Here is a 20,900-nt window from a genome sequence, read left to right as displayed (position 1 = left end):
TCCTTCACCTAGAGAGTTTTACAAGCACAAAATATTTATGATGTGGTCACTGAAAGGCATGAAATCTCTTCTTAGTCTCTCCCTCTACCAGCATCTCCATCAGGGATATGAGAAATCAATTCAGACAACAGGCTATCATCTCTGTCTCTGAAGCAAAAATAGAGAGACCCAAAGAGGAGGGGCGGGGGAGAGAAAGGTGTGTATGCATCACTAAGAAGATTCCCAAAAAGAGGCAAGAAGGGAGGCTGCTTCTTTCTCAAGTGAGCAGCAGAGAGGTTTCAACTCCCTGTAACCTGCAGGGAATCATAAAAAGCACAGATTCCAAACCTCGAGAGACTAGCAGAGATTTTCCATGCCTAGAAATGGACTGGAGATGAACAGATTATGAAATTTTCAAGCAAACAGCTCTAAATCTGAGGCAAAAACAAATTAGTTCAGGACAAAAAGGGTTTGTATCTCACAGAGGCCAAGTCAACTGGTTCCCCAGCATATTGTCCTACTGTGACAGGAACGGCAATGTCATTGCGAATTTATGAACTGAGTCACGTACAGAAATATGGGAAGATAGTTCAGTGCAATGATCAAATCTCCAGGAACCCCTGCCTGCACTTAACTGTATTGGAAGTTACAAGCAAAACACCTACCTTTCAGATCCTCATCTTCAGTTGTGGTGTTACAGCTCTCTGTAGAACCCTGCACGGCAGAACAGAGCATTACCAGGCATCAGCAGTCAGTAGTAAGTAATTTGATTTTTAATTTTTTTTTTTTGTAAAGGAAGGTAGGGAAAGCATAAACACATAGGCAAGAGTGGCAGAGCCAGGATGACACAGCGAAGATTTGGATGAAAGCAGGCCAAATATTAAGCAAAACTTGATAGCATCACTGCTAAAATTCTGCACGTAGAAGCAAGTTCAAGCCATCCACGCAGAATTTTTATTAGAACAGAAGTAACCAAACTCTGCCAAGTGAGATCAAATGGGAGTTGCTTTTTTTTGGAAGAAGAATAGCCACAAGAGCTTAGGAGCCCTTCCTTAGCTTTTCTCAAAGGAACAGATCTCCCTTTCCCAAAGAAATAAATGCATGAGCACCTGTATCTTATCTTCTCACCCAATCCACCTAAAAGTGGTGGTTACACACCACTGTAGAAAAGAGATGATGATATTTGAACTGTTGTCCCTACTCAGGCTCTTCTAGAGATCTACATCCACATGAAACAACCCTCCCAGTCTACTGCCAGCAGGACCAAGCTACAAACCAAACACCAGAAAGGCAGAAACTGAACTCAGACACACAAAGGTGAGAATGTTGGAGAGAAGTTTCTCTGGCAACACTCCCATCCCTTACCTTTATGCCATCTGTAGCATTATGGACAACAGTTGTTTGAGGCTCCTAGGAAAGGATGGAAGAATCATTAAACTCCAGCTCCCATGCATTCTCTCATTTGCTTTCACTCCCCAGCAAGTGGAGAAAAGGTGACTGACATAAAAATCAAACCACAAATTCCAAAGAGCACACATGTGCTTGCGTGCACGCGCACACACTTCCTGCACAGAAGGTTTTCAGAAGAGAGACACTGCACTAAAAGCTACGGTCACAAGGAGACAAAGCCCCCAGCACTCCCTGCAATTACCCCAATCCCCAATTTGCCTCCAGAGAAGAAGACTAGCACAAATGCCAGACAGCAGCACAACATCCAGCCCTCTGTGGCTGTTCATCAGGTAATGACTCCTCAGCAGTGTCCTCACTGGATAATGATTCAGAAGGTGAATGAAGGTAGGAAAGGGTAATACTGGGCTGGGGCCTTTGTCTCCTAGGTTTTGGGAAAGTATGCTGGGTGTCCTGTCCTTAAAAAGGGACATTCATAATTTTCTTATCAAACAATGGAAGCCAGACCACATAGATGCCTTTCATCAGGAGTTGCTAAGAGAACTGGGCTGAAAAAAAAGGCTCGTTTGTCTGCAAGTCTCTACGGTGGGATCCAATTTCAATAGTCATAATTAATAAATAATTTAGAAAGGTTCCTTCAGTATCAAAACCATAATGAACAGAGCCAGTGAAGGGAGAGCAGAAAATTATGAAGTGTCCCAAGAATCCTTTGCCCTATAACAAACAATGAGAACATCAAATCCCACCATTCCACCCTCCAAAAAATTGCCAAATCCAACTCTCCAGTGACACACAGCAAAGAGCAGCTACAGGCCTATAGGTGCTAACTAGCTCCTGCTCTTCCCTTCGTTACCAGGACAAGGCTTCAGGATCCCACGCCATTTCCTTCAGCTGCCATCTCTCTGGCAGGCTGGCTCAGCAAGGGCACCAGGACTGTGTTGGCGCAGTGATGTACACTAACCCACACAACTCTGTCACTCATTTCACTGCTGCTTGATCTCCCAGTATGCTGACGAGAGCACACTGTGCCACACCACTAATTGCACTAGGCAAAGGGCACCCTATGAAGCCTGCTGTACACTGCCTGTCAAACAGAAAATGCTAGCCCAGCAAGCCAGTTAGCTGCAGAGGATCAAGCACACAGCTGAGTAGCCCAAAGAGACTGTCTAAGGCCTCCCCTGAATACCCTTTGCCCTTTTCTTCTGTGGTGTCCTGAAGTCCATCCTCAACTCTCTAGATGTTGGAGAGTGGATAGAGCTGGGCCACTCTTCTTCCAAACCAGGCTCCCCCAAAGCCAGCAGGACCAGCTGAACGGGACACAGAACTATACAGGGATGGCACAAGGGGAAGTCCAGGCAAGCTGCAATCCTCACATCCCACCACAGCTCTGCTCAGCACCCCCACCCCAAAGCCTGTGAGGCTGTGACCAGTGCCCACAGCAGCACAAGGACACAGAACAAAGCCAAAACACAAGCTGAAAAAGCAGCACAAGCAGCACTCGGGGTGCGGGGAAGGAGTGAAGGGGGAGAGGACAAAGTCAAAATTAAAACAAACAGGGAAAAAAAAAAAAAGCGGTTGGGGAAGATACCATGGACGTCTGCACTGGGGGTGTTTCTTTTGCAGTGCTTACTATACTGGTTTTGTTGTTGCTCTGTGGCTGAGACAGAAAAACATGTTTTTAGTTCTCCTGCTGGGCAAGGACAGCAAGAAAAAAACAGCATTGCTTCAACTCCAACCGTGTCTTCACACCCCTCCCTCCCCACCATCTCAGACAAGAAGAGGGAGGAAGGAGGAGTGCTGCCCAGACTGCTGGACATCATCCTTACCTCAGAGGCAACAGATGTTGCAAGGGAAGTACCAAATCCCAAATGTGCATGGACTGCAAGAGCTATAAGGAAGGAAAATGGAAGGGGAAAAGGCAACAGCCTAAAGGGATGGGGGGGAATCTTGGAAGGAGCACTGACAAAAATATTCGGTGAAGAAGAATGGGAAATGACAGCAGTCCCCAAGAGAAAGACTACAAAAGTGACAGAGGCACAACTGCCAAGGTGCTGCCTCAAACAAGGGACAAATGGGACTTGTGACTGAGAAGTACCAAAGTGCCCAGGAACAGTCCTAAATATGTGATGATGCTGAATCTCCCAGAGAATCTACTTATGTAAGAAAACACATGGTCAGCCCTCCAGAGAAGGTAGAGTAAGGGTGAGGTATGGTGCTTTATGTCCCTGCTGTGTCCTGAATTATAGAAACTTACAGGGCCAAAATATGGAAAAGTGAGGGGAATGCCTGCAAGGAAAAGTCTTTGCAATTCCCCAAGCAGCAAGTTCTCTGGATGGTGCCGCCCAGTAGCTTTTTTATCTTTTCCCTCTTCTGTTCCTTGTAGCTGTGGTTTAGAATAGAGTTTCTGTTTCCTGCATTCACACAGCACAACACTGAGGTGTTTGCAACTGGCTTGTTGCAAAGAAATGTCCCATTATAATGTATGTCAGTGCAGTTGGAAGTGAACAAACTCTACTTCAAGGAAGAAAAACCTGTGCCCACTACAGCATGTTTCCTGGCCCATAAATCCACTCATTTTTAGGGGAAGTAACCCCACAGTTTACACTGCTGCGTAACCCCTACACCAGGTGTATAGCACTCTTACTGTCAGATACCAGCAACAATGTCAAAACAAGCACTACAACAGCCTCACTCAAACTCCTTGGTCAACAAGTGAGTGTGACTGGAGCTGAGCTCAAACAGCAAAGTGACCTTATTGCAGTTGCTCTTTATTCCACCATTTTTGAGGAATGCAAACTCACGCTGCAAAACAGGGCATCACCGCCCAGTCTCAAGCACAAAGAATGCACAAGTCAAATGCTGAGTCGGCAAACATTTGCCAAAAGTTTAATTAACTCAACCAGAGAAAGAGCGTTTGAGGTTAAAAATTCATACAGACCACTAATACTTCAGTTTTCCTTCACAAGCAGCATACTTTGGCTTAGCTATCCCTTTAGGAAAGGGAAAGAGGGCAAAGAAAAGGATGATGGGGTAGGTGGAAAGAGTGATAAGTAAGTGAGAGAGAGAGACAGTAATGAGTGCTTTAAAAGTTAATGGGGAAAAAAAAGAACATGGGACACACTCATTCCCCAAAACTAAGAAAGGAGAAACACTTTTCAAATTATTGCCTCTTTCTATACAACCTCACATTATCCTAAGACTTTGGCCTTCCAAGAGCTTTACTTCCTCCTTGTTATTTGCAGCTTGATGGCACAAGAGATGACAGGCTGCTATGATTATATGAGAGGAGCAGATGGACCTGTAAAAATGAATCCCAATCTATTTCGTGGCAATGCTTGGGTCCACTCATCCACACAGCACTGAGGTTCCTGTATGTCTTCAAAACCAGTGATCCTAACACAGAGATCTAAGTTCCAAACCTCTTGCATCCAGCAAAGCACAGTTTATTTCTCTTAGTTCACTGGGATCAGAAGACAAAGTTAGCAAGTTATCAAAGAAGGCATTCAAAAATGCTTTATACATGAGATCAAATAGAAAAAAAAACATCTAGAAAGCCACTGTTCTGGAGAAAAAAGTTAATAGCAGCTCCGTAGGTGTGGGATGTCACCTTACAAAGCACAAACCCACACGCACCCAGAACATGCAGCCTGCCCTCCAAGCTGCACTGAGCACTCAGTTCATCCATCATATTCCTCCCTGTCCAGTGACAGAAAAAGAGCATCATATTTGCCAGTCAAGTAGTATATTTGCCATTCACATAGTATTCTACACCACGACAGAGTCCCAAGAGAATAAGAGGTAAAAGACTTAGGCTAAACACACTTCATAGTTCTTTCTCTGATAGAGGTATCTGATGTACCGAGTTTTCCACACACACTTGGGTATTCTGGCTTTCTAGCCAACTACCCTTCAGTGGAAAAATCTGGTGTGCCTGACCCCAAGCCCAGGGTAAACAGCCAGCTTTTACCCCTCTTTCTCAGTGTCACTGGGCAGGCTGTGATCCTTGGTAATTCACAGCAGCGCAGCTCAAGTTAGAAGAGGCCAATTCACCTAAAAAGGTGCCAGGCCTATCTGAAGATCCATGTAACACTATTAGTTTGGGCACAGCATTTGGCAATGTTTCCTGAGCTAGACAAGAGACAGACAAGACAGGCACAAACAACACAGGGTGCAAGAGAAAGAAAACAGACCAGTGATCATATCGCTAGGGACACACACTTCTGGCAAACTAAAGAATGTAAGTACTGATACATGGGCTGTCTCTGGTTATTTAGCCACCTTCACTGCTTCTATGTTTCCTACAGCTGACACTTACAAGGTTTATATATCCCCAACTGCTTTAAAACAACACGCAGAGGGAATTTAAGTACTGCTAGCAGTGGGCAGATAGGCAAGGCTAGAAAAGCACAAGGAACTCCTGCCCTGGTAATTCATAAAGGTAGGGCTGGTGAAAAGCATGATCCAAGCATCAGATTTTCCAAGCAGTACTTAGGGATTACATTTTGTGTTTGCAGAGTCTTAAGCTATCATTGAAGGAGGAAGAGGGGACGTATCTTCCAGACAGCAATGTAGACATCATTCTGCCTTCTCAGTACTACAGCGTTCCTATTTCCCATCTGCAGTAACAAGAAATATTTTCTGTTCTTTGTCTAAAGGAGACAATGCCATCACTAACCTTGTACTTCAGTTGCTGTTCATACCTCTCAGTGTACAGACACAGGCATTATCTAACAGGCTGTATATGAGCCCTTACAATATGGCACTGGCCAATTTTCTCTTTACTTCCTTCAGAATAGATTTGACTACTTTTGTAACATATTTATAGATGTTAAACATCTGGATGGATGAAAAACAAAATGAATAAGACAGGGGAGGTAGTTATTGGGTATTTGGTCATGCTGGGATACATAAACGAGATCAAAACAAAAGGAAGTTTTGGATTATAAAGGCTCTGACAAACCTTTCCAATAAGAATGCTAATAAATAAAAAAAAAGAAGTGACCAGCAGCTCTGAGCTGCCTGGCAGTGCTGTGTCCACACATTTCATCCGTACAGTGAAGCCCCATCAATCTCTGCCACATTTGGAGCGACTCCCAGTTTGTTCTACACTGCAGGGCTCCCAACAATGATGACTGCACCAATACCAGGCAGAGCACCTGCTTTTCTTTTTGGCACCTCTGAAACAGAATGACAAAGCCCCATATCCAGGCCAGGCACACACCTGCCCTGCTGAGCCCAGGAGAACAACTGCCTTTTTTATTTCACACTCCAATCAGACACTGACAGCAGGCAAGGTCGAACTGCATTTCCAGCAGCGGATTTTCCACACAAAATGAGAACTGTGTGACTGGCCGGGGGCCAGACGATCACAGGGCCCTTTTAGTGAGGACATGGACCTTTCAGTGCACAATGACTCCCCGCCACCTCCCCCCTGCACAGACATGCTATGTAGGGTGATGAGCACAAGCCGAGCGTGCATGGCATGAGAATGGCGGACGCACGAATCGCAGGCAGCTTACGGGAGGTGCTCACCATCAAATGCACACTGGAGCTCGACTTCCTTTTCTGGACACACCATTGAGAGAGGGAAAGAGAAGGGAAGAAAGGAGATGAGAAGAAAAGCACAGAAACTATTCACACATTAGTGTGCCAGCGAGGGCCCCCCTGCCAATAATGCTCCCCTAGGGCAGGTATAAGCAGCAGCAGAAAGGCACAGACACACAGCAAGGTGCAGTCAGAAATTGAAGAACACTGCTATACACCAGGGGAAAGGGCAGGGTGGAAGACTCCCATCCACTCAAACACTGAAGTCAAAGCGTAGATACTCCATACACTGATAAAAGGAGAGAAGAGGGAGGAATATATATGTACAAGACTTGGGATGCAAGGGAGTCTTTCCCACATGCTTTCCCATTTCAGAAAAATGTGTGCTTGCCCAGCAACACTGAAGAAGTGAGCAGTAAACCTCCAGTCATTCACATCATATAAGAAGCAAGGGTGTGTTTGCAACTAGACTGAGGGGGTGGGAAGGAGACCACAGTGGGAGAGGTGTCCCCAAAGGCTTCAGGAAAAAGGGAAACTTTTGTGCATAGCAGCAAAAAGGATCCCTTACAAAGAAATTAGGGCAGACTGGAGAGGCAAGATGCACCCATGCTCAGACACAGAGGAAAAGCAAGAAAGACAAAAAGGCACAGAAAAACAGCCAGAACACCTTGCACTCTCAGATACAGGGAGAACAAACAGTGAGCAATGCTCAAGCACTACCCAGCTTTCCAGGAATTTATTCTTGCTCAAAAGACATCTTCAGTCATCTTCAACGACTCCTTCACACCACACATCACTTTCCAATAAACTAGGCTCAGCATGCATTTCTCTGCTCTTTCATGACACTCTCAGTGTCCCACTCTGTCCACACCGCATCTGGCAGGTTCCAGCATTACAGTTTCTCACCCCCATCAACTCGGCATAAACTTTCCATCTGCTATTCTCCTTCGGTGCTATATAAGCTTTGAAGCCCACTGATTTGTTGATTGATCTTCCACTTCATGGAGGAAACACAGGGCTTGCCATTCATTACCTCCTGCCTTACAGCCTTCTGATTGATTCCATTTCCTTTTAAGTCATTTTAGCTTCTCCACAAGTGTTCCCTCAAGCTAGAGCTAAGATGGGATGTACCACCAGCACATGAACACAAAGCTCAGATTACTACCAACTCAGAGGAATCCTTGTTTCCAGTTGCAATAGGGAATTCATGACTGGGAAAAGATGAAATTCACACCAACTGAGAAACTGCTTCAAAACTTGAGTTATTTTTAATGCATCCTATAAGTTGTAGCAGACAGAGACATTGCAGGGAAACTTTTCTGTAAGGAAGATAGCATCACTTGATGTTTCAGTAGATTTCCAGTGAGTTACAGAAACAAGTAAAGGAATGGAAAATGCTGAGAAAACCAAAAGTTCTTTATAGAGGGAGAATCAACTAATCCATACAGAAAACAATCACCCTTCTATTTCTCTTCTTCGGAACTAAAGGCAAAAATAACACTGACACAGCTTGAAACAGAAATCTCTGCAGAGCAGAATTTAATTAAAGTACAACCTAAATTTAAACAGTGTTGGTCTATTAACACGATATCCCAGAAAGCACATCATTTCTGACTAGGTGGTGAGTCAGGAGACCAGAGTATGCAAGTGCTATTACAACTCAGGACAGGCTGGACAACGCCAACACCAGGCACTGACATTAAGTGTTAAAGCATCAAAACATAGTTAAGTTAAAATAAACAAACGAAAGTTTCTAACAACAAACCGGTCTCACAGTTCCCTCTGTAAGGCAAGCTGTGTCATCTTTCCAAGACCAGATGAGTAAAACTTACTTATCTTCTTGCAGTGTGACTGTAACTCAGGAAGAAAACAAGATAACAGAAGCTTGCTTACTAATAGGTCTCTTTCCATGACAGATACATCTCTAAGTGTTTTTAAGCAATACAGAGACATTGTAAGGAGTAGAAAAAATTGTTAGAGATCTAGCTTACAGTAAAGTACTTCACTGATCACCTGAAGGATTTCCCTGAATCTAAGCAACAAAACATTCTCCCAAATCGCTATGGGTAACATTGTCCTCTCAAACCCAGGTATTTTTTATTTGTGTTAAATTCAGGTGGTCACTTCATAAAAAAGAACAGATTCTCTACAATTAAATTTAAAGAATCTCACTTCAGGTAACAATAAGCTCAAGTCAGCAGATGACAGAACATACCCTGAAGAATCACTGGCTCTTCAGCATAGCTGCAATACTAGAAAGAAGAAGCATAAACTCTTCTGAGCACCTACAGAAAACTAGAAGATGCTAAGGGAAGTAGAGTGATTCCAGTAAAGATTCCACTCAGTTCTATGCCCTTAACAAGGATATATTTTTACAATAGCTTTTTGCATTCCTGCTATTTTCATGCAGTTCCCCTCCAGTCCAAAACAGATTTATATATTTGTATATTTATATATATACAGATATATAGATATATATATATGTGCATATTTGTTAAAATATCACTCTTGTTCTAACTCACAAAATGAAAAATCATTTCAGGACTCAGTGTCAACTCAAAGTCGATCTGTGAGAGGCAGCCTGAACTAGCAGCTGTGGGGCCTATTTCCACCTTCACTTTAGTCTTTCTGTGCGATGCTGACTGAATCATTTTGTCTCTGTGAATCCATTTTTCCTCCTGCCCTTTGTCAGCTTGTCTATTTAAACTGTAAGCTAAGAGGCAGGGATTTTCTGCTTAGGCATCAATACACTGCTAAGCACATTGGACCCTTGATCTCAGCTGGAGTTTCTAGGCATTACAACAATACGGTACAAAGAGTGAATGCATCAAAGGTGCATCAAATGCCTTATGGGATGTCAGGACTTAAGCAGACCTGAAGTGCTCACTCTGAGCATTTTGTGTAATGCTATTCAGCATAAAACTGGTGTTCAGGTGAACTTGGGTTCTCCTCATTTAGCTTCAGCACAACAATCTAATTTAAAAAGTATGGTTTCAAGATCATGTACAATACACAGACAGAAATAGCAGCATTAACTCATGCTGATCACCATATGGATGTTACTTGACCCCTACAGATTTCAAGATAGATCATTTTTGAGGATTCCCTATTGGTTCACTGTGCTGTCGTGCCTTTCGTCCAAGTCATGTTAACTAACTGGTTTCTCAGAAGCAAAGGCAGCTTACAGAGCACTCTTGTCTTCCCCACACACTTTTTCATTGGGCAAAGTGCAGGGAAGTACCCACTAGGCATAAAATGTACTGCAATGTGCCTTATGAACAGCAAAACAAATAGTATATGGTGCCTCTCTGCAGTTACATGAGACTAAGAGAAGGCTTTACAATATTACAAAATTAACCTTATTACAATAAAATGTGGGTTTTTACACTTCTAGTTAAGTTCTCCTTTCAGCTATACTAGTCAGCATTTCCTGTGAAAGAGAACTGTGTATGCAGTAGAAAGACAAGGTAAACAGTCAACAATTTTTGCAGAGCACTTCAAGTGAATGCCATTGAACCTTTTTACATACATCCCATAGAATTCCACACAAGTTTCTGCTCGTATAAAACTGGGCCTGAAAAATATTATTAGTATCATTTTGTATTCTTAAATCTAATTGTTCAGTGGAAAAAAAAAAAAAAGCCATGAAAAGAAGATGAAACTGCCAAAGAGCTTAAGAAGATCTAATTTTAAAATATTACAATTATATCCTTAACTAAAAATAGCAATTTGTGCATTAGCATATTCTGATTACAAAGATGGTTCTGACAGGCCCTCCAATGACTGGAAACAAATGCATTCTCTCACACTAGAAGGAAGGGAAATCCCTCTTTAGGAGAAAAAAGAGCAAGGTTGTTTCAAGTTCTGCCTAGAGACAAACTAACTACAGGGAGCCCAGATCCTGACAAGGTCAGAGAACAGACATTCAACAGAAAGTGTCCTTAACCTTCTCCAGTTGTCTGCCCCTGCTTGTTCCTTAACCCCTCCGTCACCTTTACTGGACAGTAAATCCAGATTACAGGCAGAAAGAGGAACAAGATAGGAAGTAGATTTGATATGAAACGATGCAAAATAAAGTTAAAAATTGCAGCTGCACAATGTTGCTCATAAATGCAGAATCTTAAAAATAAAAATAAAAAATACCTGGAACCTACAGTGCTGGCCCACAAGATATCTGGTATGTTACATGGCTCTGCAGTTCGTCACTCAGTATCTTCTACAGCCTCGCTTTCTGGATTTGAAAGCAGAAAAGCATGCTCCTTTAGTATCAAACCTGGGCTTTCCTTGTTGCTACTCCATCAGCTTGGATCCAAATTATGCCTGAAGAAAGCGAGGGCAGCACTACCAACAAAGGTTTGATGAGCAGGGACAATTTAAGATTCAAGGCAGTTTAAATCATTCATTATTTAAGATAACGGAAAAGTTCTCAAGTGCCAAGCTGATGAAATATCTGCCAATTAGCAGAATTAGTACTTTAAATAGAAGCAGCAGTGTGGAACGAAAACCAGGGATGCTTCAAATAGACACAACGAACTTGCTAGAGGAGAGGGTCGTCCACAAAGAAATTAATCAAAGTGAAATTTATCAAATGTCACCAACTCCAGACACACTTATATTGGAATAAAAATCTTTCCTTTCTGTCCTTTCCTACTGATTTAAGTTCTTTTTTCCCCTGTCCAAAAACATCTGATGCAAGTAAAATATATGCATCCTCACTGATCCAGCATGTTACGCTTGCCTCAGCTAACAAGTAAAGTCAGTTTCACAGAAACAAATAAAATTTGTATTTTTCTTACAACTAGCATGTTATATGAGCATCATGCCCTTGTCACGACATATGGCTATAACACATCTCTCTTATCATTTACACTAAATCAGCAGCAACCTTCTTCACTTTGCATCATATATTCACTAACAGACATATGCAAGAAACTCTTGTGAATAATGCACAAGATAGACATATAGGCCTCACTTCAACTTGCCTGATACCACGTGGTATGAATTTCAACTCTATCTGTGAACAAAGGTAGGACTCTAGTATAAATACCTCTGAATACCAGATGAAGATAGGAAAAAATGTCATGAATGGAAAGCAAGTTATGACAAACTGATCATACTTTGTTCTCAAAAGGTTTGGAGCCATTAATTTTTACAGTCGTGTATCATCAGTTCATGGCAAAAATGCTACGTTCGTTTCATCTACTGTGTAGATATCTGACAGTGCTTTTGTGGAGCATACGAGTGCTGTCACAGGAATTTTTCCTTACCAGGAAAAACCAAGGGAGAAACGGAAATATTTTCTTACAAATCTCTACAATGAATGAATTTCTAAGAAGATATTAAAAAATAATTAAAAGAAAAACGAGAAAAAAAGCAGAAGTCTCCATATCTGGTGGGAACACAAGAAACAGCCTCGCCATATGACGTGGTCAGCAGAAGGCTACAGCTGAGTATTCAGCATGCAACACTTGTTCTAAATCTACATTTAATGTAAAATCTTGTATATAGGAAGTGGGAGTAATAAAGATACGACAAAGATGAAAGTGCATTTGGTGCTCAAGTCATTTTGCCTGAGTTCTGCACTACTACAAACAGGAAAAAAAAAAAAAAAAATTCATTACAGGCAATGCAATGCCAGATGCTCTCTAACCAAACCCATCACTGGGCACAAGTTTTTGGTCAGAACTAACTAGGATGAGAAAAATATGGCTAAGACTACATGTTTCCTGCATGTGGAACAGCACGCAAAAAGAACTCACAACAGTGAGGCCACCAACCAAACTGACTAGCACAGAGACTACTTCACTGCAGTCAAATATACCAGTGTCTCTCATAAAAACAAATACAAAGGGAAAATAGGGTAAATTTCTATGAGGTGACTACAGGGAAACAAGAGCTTACACATGGAAAGTAAGGCAGAGAAAAAAGATCCTTCTGGGATTACACGTATCCTTCAATAAAAGTATACAGTGTACTACACAGAGGCCACTACATGCTCTCTGCCCCATTTAACGTGAGCACGGCAGGGAAGCGACCTGTACTTGTATGTGTCTTCATTTTTAAGCAAGAGGGTTCTAAAGCACAAATTTTAGAAAGAAATATACAATTTATCTCTGAATTATAAAACTCACATAAACGAGGACTCAAAAGCCTCACCTGAAGTTAATGCCATTTGGGGAAAACTGGAAGCTTAACTCTTCAAAAAGCCCTCAGCTGAGGCTGAAAACATGTGGCACCAGATCATGTCTCCCTTGGGCACCACTCAAGTTCATATTGCAGAACAGGATTTCTCTAACAGAAGAGAGGAAATTGCACGCAAACATTTGACTGCAAGTCTCTCACCCATATGCAGAAGAAGACAACTCCATTCAGCGTGTATGGAAAATGCTATGCTCTCTAACCCAGCTTCCACATTATCACTACTGTGATACTACCACATGCCCTGTGAAAAGTAAACCCAATTTTACTCCATTCAAAAGAGGAAGATTTTGTGTTCTAAGCAAATAGCACAACACACGCTTTTTATGAACTGAAAGCATCTTCCAATTGTAAAGGTCTCCTTGTGACTACATGACCAGGAAGCTGTGTCTCAGTGCCAGTGTGAACATCATCTCTCTGCCTTCAGAAGATCTTCACCAAAGTAAAACTATGAAAGACTACTGGAAATAAAAAATTCTGAGACAAAAGCCTTTTATTTTTTTTCTCACGAGGGGACAAAAACTAAGATGTGTTATTTGCTGGCTTTCCAATTGCTTCTCCCCTGTCACGTTGGGATTTTGAAGTTCTCAGTTCACAGCATTTGGGCTCATCCATTCTTATTCTGCTGGGATTTTACTGCAGTGTTTTCCATATCTACAGATGTGACATACTTGCTGTATTATTGTGCATGTGTCTGATGTACGTCTGTGCAAAAGAGGAAAGCATGTGCAAAGGCACAAGAATTCACCCTTGTAGGCACATTTCAGAAGATGAGTATGTTACGGCAAAATCCACATTGTTTCTTAGGCAAAAATTCCCAAAGGCTTGGGAAATGTTGTTGGGGCAGACCAAAGCAGAACTGCAAGAACAAAGATTTTACTAGAGCAGTCCTCAAAATAAACATCACTACTCTGAAGCCGTTTTTCCAGTCGTCTCCTTATAACCGTGAGTCCTCTGGAAACAGAGCCTCATTAAAATGGAAAAGGGCTAAGAGAATGGGAGACAAGCGTGCTAGTCCTGCAGTGTGCATGTCATCCCCAAAGTAGGGGCAGAATGAATACTGTCCACAGTGCAAAACCAGATGAAGTATTCTGCTTAACAGTTGTGAATAAAGGTTTCAGCTTCAAGTGGAATTACAAGCAAATAAAACAAACACATTCTTCTCATGCGGAGGACAGTTATTGTTTAGAACTCTTACTAGAAGATGCTGCTTGGGCCCTACTCCAGTAACAGATCACAAAAAACTACAGCCTGCAATAACACAGTCTAGGAATGGCCTACTTGGCCTCCAGAACAAAAGGATGACTATGACACAAACAGTGAAATGAGAAAAAAGTAATTCCCTTCAGAAGGGAATAAGAGTGTGCCTGGACTTCAGGGATGGTAGCTGAACTCTACACAAATTTCAGGTTCCACTCTGTCCGAAGAGGAATATCTGAAGACTTTTCCTTCCTTACCCTCACCTTCAGTATCTGCCAAAGGAGGGAGACAAAGATTCCCACGGGGTCTGGTAGGTATCATCAGCAACTGACAATTGCTGTGTGCAATTTCTATACCCAGTGCATTCTGTACTGAGTTAGAGGCATGTGTCACAATTGAGCAGGTCTTTGGTCAGTTCAATCCATAACATTGACAAGTTCTCCATACTTCAGAGAAAGGGGAAAAAGAAATCTTGTACCTAGCTTGTTGTGTGACATCTACAGTGCATGTACGGAACATCCCACCCGGGGCTCATTACTATGCAATGATCAACCCAAGCCACAAGACAGGGCTGTGGTTTTACCCTGTAAGGGAATGGAGAAAGTGACTGCCTTCTGTTCAGGTGGTGGGAGAGACAGCGAAATGGGAAAGCAAGAACTTACCTTCACTCCATCTGATTTCTTGTTCAGCAGGCTTTTGGCAGCTGTGAAAAGAAGCAGGAGAAGTAGGTCAGTTTTTGATTTTTACACTCTTCTCACTTCCCTCAAAACTGCATGAGACTTCAGAATGATAGTCATCCTGGTAACCTCCCTCTAACAGCAAGAGCACTGGAAGTTAGGCCCAGTCAGCCATGAACATCATCCTGGTAGCAGAGGGACACCCATTCCATTCACTGTGCATCTTAACTGGGCAAAAATCCTTCTGCTATCAGAATTTCAGCAAGACCAACTCTGAAAAGAGACTTTAGAGCTCCTCTGTTTCAACCCTCTACTGGCACACTGTGACCCCGTATCCAGGAGTGCCAGCAGTTTCAGGGAGGAAAGCTAGAAAAATCCACCAGATCTCTGCAAGAGGAATAAACCTTACCCTGCAGTACAGCTATTTACATAAGACTTTGCTTATAAAGGGGGCACTGATAATGCAGAGGCCTCCTAATCACCACGATGTACAACATCAGTATAGGAACATTTGGGACATCAGAAATGATAAGACTGGAGAAGTGCAAAAGGCAGAGTCTGACAACCGTTAAAAAAGAAAGAGAAAAGAGACAGGAACTAGGCTGAAGTTCTTCACGTTAAGATAAATATGCTCTGCTGTGCTCAACCCAAACAACTGGCATTAGTCATGAAAGTGAGAGTATGATAAGCATAGACAGGGAATTCACTGCAAATGCCTGGCAGAGGGCACACTTGGGACTCAAGAAGGAATTGCTCCATCTATTTTACATGAAAGTGAGACATTGACAGTGACTGTCAACATTGAGACCCCATCTATAAAGCTCAGCTATTAAAAAAAAATAGTTTGCCTACTTATGAAGGTCATGTAGTTGTTTTAACTCCACTGTAAACAGCATGCTAGAGACCTGCTGGACCAACACATTGACACCTCTACTATGCAGCTGCCAGGCAGTGTATGCATTCAGGGACTTGACCTGGATTTTTGCCCATACAGCGCCAGAGCCTAAAAGGCAAGGCAAGTAGTAAAACAACGTTCACATGACTGTTGAAATACTTCACTCACCAGGAATGACCAACCCATGCACAGTGTTCAGTCTCTCTCTAGAACCAGCAACATCGGGAAAAGATCCTTTTGCAGTATTCAAGCAATAGCAGAAGTTTTCTCTCAAAGCACTTCCCACCCCGCCTTTCCTGCCACATGACCCTACAGATATGGATCAGCTACATGGTATCAGTAAAGCTGGTGCAAATTCTCCTCCTAAGTTCTACTCCATAATGCAGATACAAACTCAGGAATCTACCTTCATCTCTGCCCTCAAATCATCCCAGAACACCGGGAAAAATTCAGGCAGATATTCTCTAAAAATGATTTGTCAAAACACAGTGCTCCACTGTGCACACGTAAAGGTGGGCAGACAAATTGTCCCAGGCAACTCATCTGCCCTGCAACAGCCTCTTTCCTGACTGTACACCTACAGAAATACTGCAAGAGTGAATTCAACAGATGAGCCCTTGCCACCTTCAGATGAAGGATGTCAGCTCAATACCACATGGAAGTGAGTAGGAGAACAAGGTGACATTGAGGTCAAAACAGGTCCAGCATTTACTACACACGTACATCAAGGTACCTCACACAACAGCAGCTGAAAGCATGTAAACCATTATAACCTCACAACACTTCAGAAAGAATAAAGGATGGTACATCCTCAAAGTGAGGAAAAAAAAAAAAAAAGAAAGGAAAATCTGGGTATTCTAACTCCTGCTTCTAATTCTGGGCAAAAACAAAATACACTCTGCTTTCACAGACTTTATTGGTACAGAGGGCAACAAAGAGAGCAAGTAAGAGAAATGAACTGCTCCAGACTAAGTAGCCACTATATCCTTCTATCAAGGAGCATAGATTACTCATAAAGAAGCTGTTGACCATGTTTAAGAAAGTGTTACAATGAAAGGCATTATTTAAAAACTATCATCTACATGTAAATATCGTGAGAAAGCCATTCAAACCAATTTTTCTAAATTGATTGTGCTTTTACAGGAAGAAACTCTTCTCTGCCAGCTAGCGTCATCTCTAAACAGGATGTATGAAACAACCTGATAGTGGCTACTGCTTCCATCAGCAAAACAGTCAGCTTAACACTTTGCCACAGTGGCTTTTCAAGTGCAAGTCATTAGTGTTCATTTAAACACAGCAGGATGATTTCCCTGATGTTGTTGTCCTATGTCCTCTATCCCCATTTTGGTTTCTTGGCAATCCCATTCCTCTTAGATTCTCAACTCTACTGAGTTGTTAAAGGAATTTGCTGGAGCAATGGTGACGCCTGGCAATTGCACGGGAACATTATGCTCTGGCATTTACTCCTCAACAAGACAGAATGACTCAAGTCATTCTGTAACGACTCTACAATAGAATAATGGAAGTTTTGTGAAGACCAGTCACTCCAAAACACTTTTTCAAACAAGAAAAAAAGTATAGCCAGATGGAAAGGCAGATAAAACCTCCCAAACACTTAGGCAAGACAAATCTTTATGTGGTTTGGAACCACAGGATCTCTAGACATAGCACAAACCTTCCTTCCTATCCAATTCCTATCACCAAGCACTGCTCATGTCAATAGCACAGTGAAGACACTTGCAATGCTTTGGGAAAGTCTCAAAGGTCTAAAAGAACACTTTGATCTTCCATAAAAACCCAAATGGTTCTCAAAGAAAGATTAAAAGAGGTAACTAGCATTCATTAATACTAAAGCCTGAAATACACAGCCCAGTAGTATCCTCTTGGCAGGAGCTGAAGAGTTCCCAGTTCTCCAGCTAATGAATAACAGAGAAATTGTGTGTGGCAGTTATTTCCTTCTGGTTTTTGCCCCCTACCAGCCTCAGAAAACTAAAGCATTCTCCAAGAAGATGATTTACAAAGAGTCAAAACCCAGCCTTACATTTTATGATGTTTTACGTTTTCAAATATCTGCCCACCTATTGCAGAAATTTCACATCCTGAAAGATGGCCACTATGCAAGCATCTACTATGCATGTACAGAGTGCAGAGCCTAAGAGGTCAAGACTGTCTCTGAACACCGATCTTGGAGACTGATGCTCCAGTCCATATGAAATCCAAGAGTTGATAAAATGCAAGAACATCATCCTTGTAGTATTACAAAAAGCCAAAAAATGAAGAGATGAAGGGCAAATAATGCAAGAAAAGGCATTCACAGAGTTCTCCTGCACTTCAGGGAGAGGAAGATAAAAGCAATAGGAATCATTTAAATTCCTTTTTGATGATACAATACACTCCCAGGCCACAAATGATAAATACTGATATTCTGTCATATCATCATGCAATTCTAGGAAGCTGCAAGATGGAAGTTTACTTACTGAAGTATATTACTTCAGCAGGTCCACACTGCAGTAGCTGTTTATCACATCCTGAAATCTCTGATTATTTAAGCAAATTAATACAAACAGAGAAATCACTTAAAATAATTTTTCATTAAATATGAATATCTTCATTTTCTGCTTGGAAAATGCAGTTCCCACTGCTCTCATACTCATTTTTCAAAGTTCTACAAAAACTTCTTGACAAATCTGCTCCTCCATATTTTCACCCTTTGAATTCACATCAAAAGGTTAGGGTTTGCATTAGCCTAGTGACACAAATTTCTGGTCCTTAGAGCATATCTACGTAACTAAAATGACAAGCAGAATTTTCAAATATATTACTTGCACAATTTTAACTATACTTTGGCCCCCAGCAGAAGAAAGATGTGGAACTGTTGGAGTTGATCCAGAGGAGGGACACAAAGATGGCCTGAGGGCTGGAGCACTTCTATGAAGAAGACTAAGGGAGCTGGGCTTGTTTAGCTTGGGGAAGAGAAGGCTCTGGGGAGACCTAATTGCAGACTTCCAGTACTTGAGTGGAGCTTACGAGCAGGAGGAGGATGGACTTCTCACATGTGCAGACAGCAACAGCACAAGAAGGAATGGCTTTAAAATAAAAGAGGGGAAATCTAGTTTAGACATCGGGAAAAATCTTTACTCAGAGGGTGGTGAGGCACTGGAACAGGTTGCCCAGAAAAACTGGGGATGCCCCATATGCCTGGAGACATTCAAACCCTGGTTGGATGGGGCCCTGAGCAGTCTGATCTGGTGAGTGGCAACCTTGGCCATGGCAGGGAGTTGAAACTGAGTGATCTTTAAGGTTCCTTCCCATCTAAGCCGTCCTATGATAAAGAGAACAAACTCTAATTTGAGTATAAATACATATGTGTACACATGTACACAAAAGAACAAAAAGCTTAGTCTTACAAGCCATTTTGGTATAACAGGATAGTGAAATATTTCAGTGTCACTTCATTATTTGTATTATTTCCTTCTTCTTAATCTTTAATCAGTTCAAAAACATCAGTGCACAGGCTACAATGAACAGGCGAGGGAGGTCAAGGACAACAAGAAGTCTGTTAAGTTGTAAGGTAATTAAATTGTTTAAGATCACTTCAGTTACATCGCTGATTAAAGATGGCACATTTTCAACAAACTGCTCCCTAAATTTATTTCCAGCCTCTCTCAACCTTATCTAACTAGTTAAAAAAACAAAACTTTACATCAGAGAGTCAATAAGGACCTGCAGGAACAAGTAATGAATTCTAGTTATTGTCACAAGCTGTTATACTAACTCCCTCAGAAAATTATCTTGAGCAAGCAGTGACAATTCCCAAGAAAAAAAAACCCAGTTAGAGGTTTCAGGCATAAGGCTTAATTACCTTTAATGTCTGCCTTAGGATTTATTTTAACACAACAGGGTTAGTACACATGTTTCGTGCTGGTACGTTTGACAGAAGTGCATTTCAGAATGTGAAAATTTATACAACAACTCTTCTCTCAATTAGTAGTTCCAATACAGAGTTTGCACAAAATTCTCAGCACTGTTTCCCAATCTGCTTGTGAGTCTTACGGAGAAAAGCCACTTTGTGAAGATGTGTGTTTCTAAGATAAGCAAATTTGTCCAACCATGTCCAGTTTGTAGCAGGCTCTTACAGAATTTTAGTTACATAAGTGAGCCAAGGCACCCCAGAGTCCGCAAGTATCAGGGATCTCTGAAAACCTTGCCAGCTTTCTCTTAGTAATAAATTTACATTTATTTCTCAGAAGGTGATTTAGGAGTTTCTTGCATATGAACTAATCTATTGATCTATCTGACTGCACTCCTCTATTGTGTAAGCAAACACATCAGGTTGTATCAGGTCACATCAGCACTTGTTTCAATTGCCTGAACATCAAAGTCACAAGTGATCACCTACCTCACCATGGTTGTACCCCGGTGTGACTCCAAAGATCCATAATCAATGTTTATACAACAATGTTCTCTCTTAGCCAAGTGAATGCCTACCATAGAGCCAACAGTAATTACAGACCTTATTAGAACCAGATCTCAATTTCCTGACTTATAGCAAAAGCAATGAAACTTTATCTGCTTTTATCTGCTGACATGAGATACGATCATTTGAAATGAACCACGAACAGCCAATATTAATTCTTGAATATGCCATAAGTGGGGAAAGGAGCCAGATCACTTTTTTTTTTTTTTTTCTTTTCAATCTTTAGGACTTGATCTGACAACAGGAATCTAGCAAGCAACAGAGTACTCACAAAAAACTTTTTTTCTGTTCTGTAAAAGGAAGATTTTGGCAGAAAAAAAGTACAGCTACTTTTAATCATAAAATTTATCACAAGTTAAAACCACACAGTCAAATACATAAACTCTATGGTATAAAATGTTTGACAGAGGCAACAGTAATGACAACAGCATTAAAGAGGCTTTCTCATATTTCCTGCAGATAGTACTCTCTCTCACCTAATTAATTGATACCAGGGTCACACGAGCCTTCATTTTCCTCTTAA

The 20,900-nt window shown here is 41.7% G+C and overlaps 1 protein-coding gene across 23 annotated transcripts in view; it reads right to left on the bottom strand.

The window, feature by feature from the left end:
- Positions 1-20,900, bottom strand: part of CAMK2G (calcium/calmodulin dependent protein kinase II gamma) — a 123,559-nt gene that overhangs the window by 11,703 nt on the left and 90,956 nt on the right. For 7 of the 23 annotated variants that reach the window (XM_085229874.1, XM_085229876.1, XM_019617944.3 and 4 more), the window contains exons 13-17: positions 14,991-15,031; positions 6,919-6,951; positions 2,975-3,043; positions 1,345-1,389; positions 645-693 (exon numbers count right to left, since the gene is read on the bottom strand). In XM_085229874.1, coding sequence (XP_085086000.1) covers positions 645-693; positions 1,345-1,389; positions 2,975-3,043; positions 6,919-6,951; positions 14,991-15,031 — 237 coding nt within the window. The remainder of the gene's footprint in view (positions 1-644; positions 694-1,344; positions 1,390-2,974; positions 3,044-6,918; positions 6,952-14,990; positions 15,032-20,900) is intronic. The other 16 variants (XM_085229877.1, XM_085229886.1, XM_085229884.1 and 13 more) reach the window with 5 other exon arrangements.

This window comes from Meleagris gallopavo, chromosome 8 (assembly GCF_905368555.1).
Source record: "Meleagris gallopavo chromosome 8, MGAL_WU_HG_1.1, whole genome shotgun sequence".
Classification (NCBI taxonomy): Eukaryota; Metazoa; Chordata; class Aves; order Galliformes; family Phasianidae; genus Meleagris; species Meleagris gallopavo.
The sequence above is the reverse complement of the archived record's forward strand: the minus strand, read 5'-3'. Positions and strand labels throughout refer to the sequence as shown.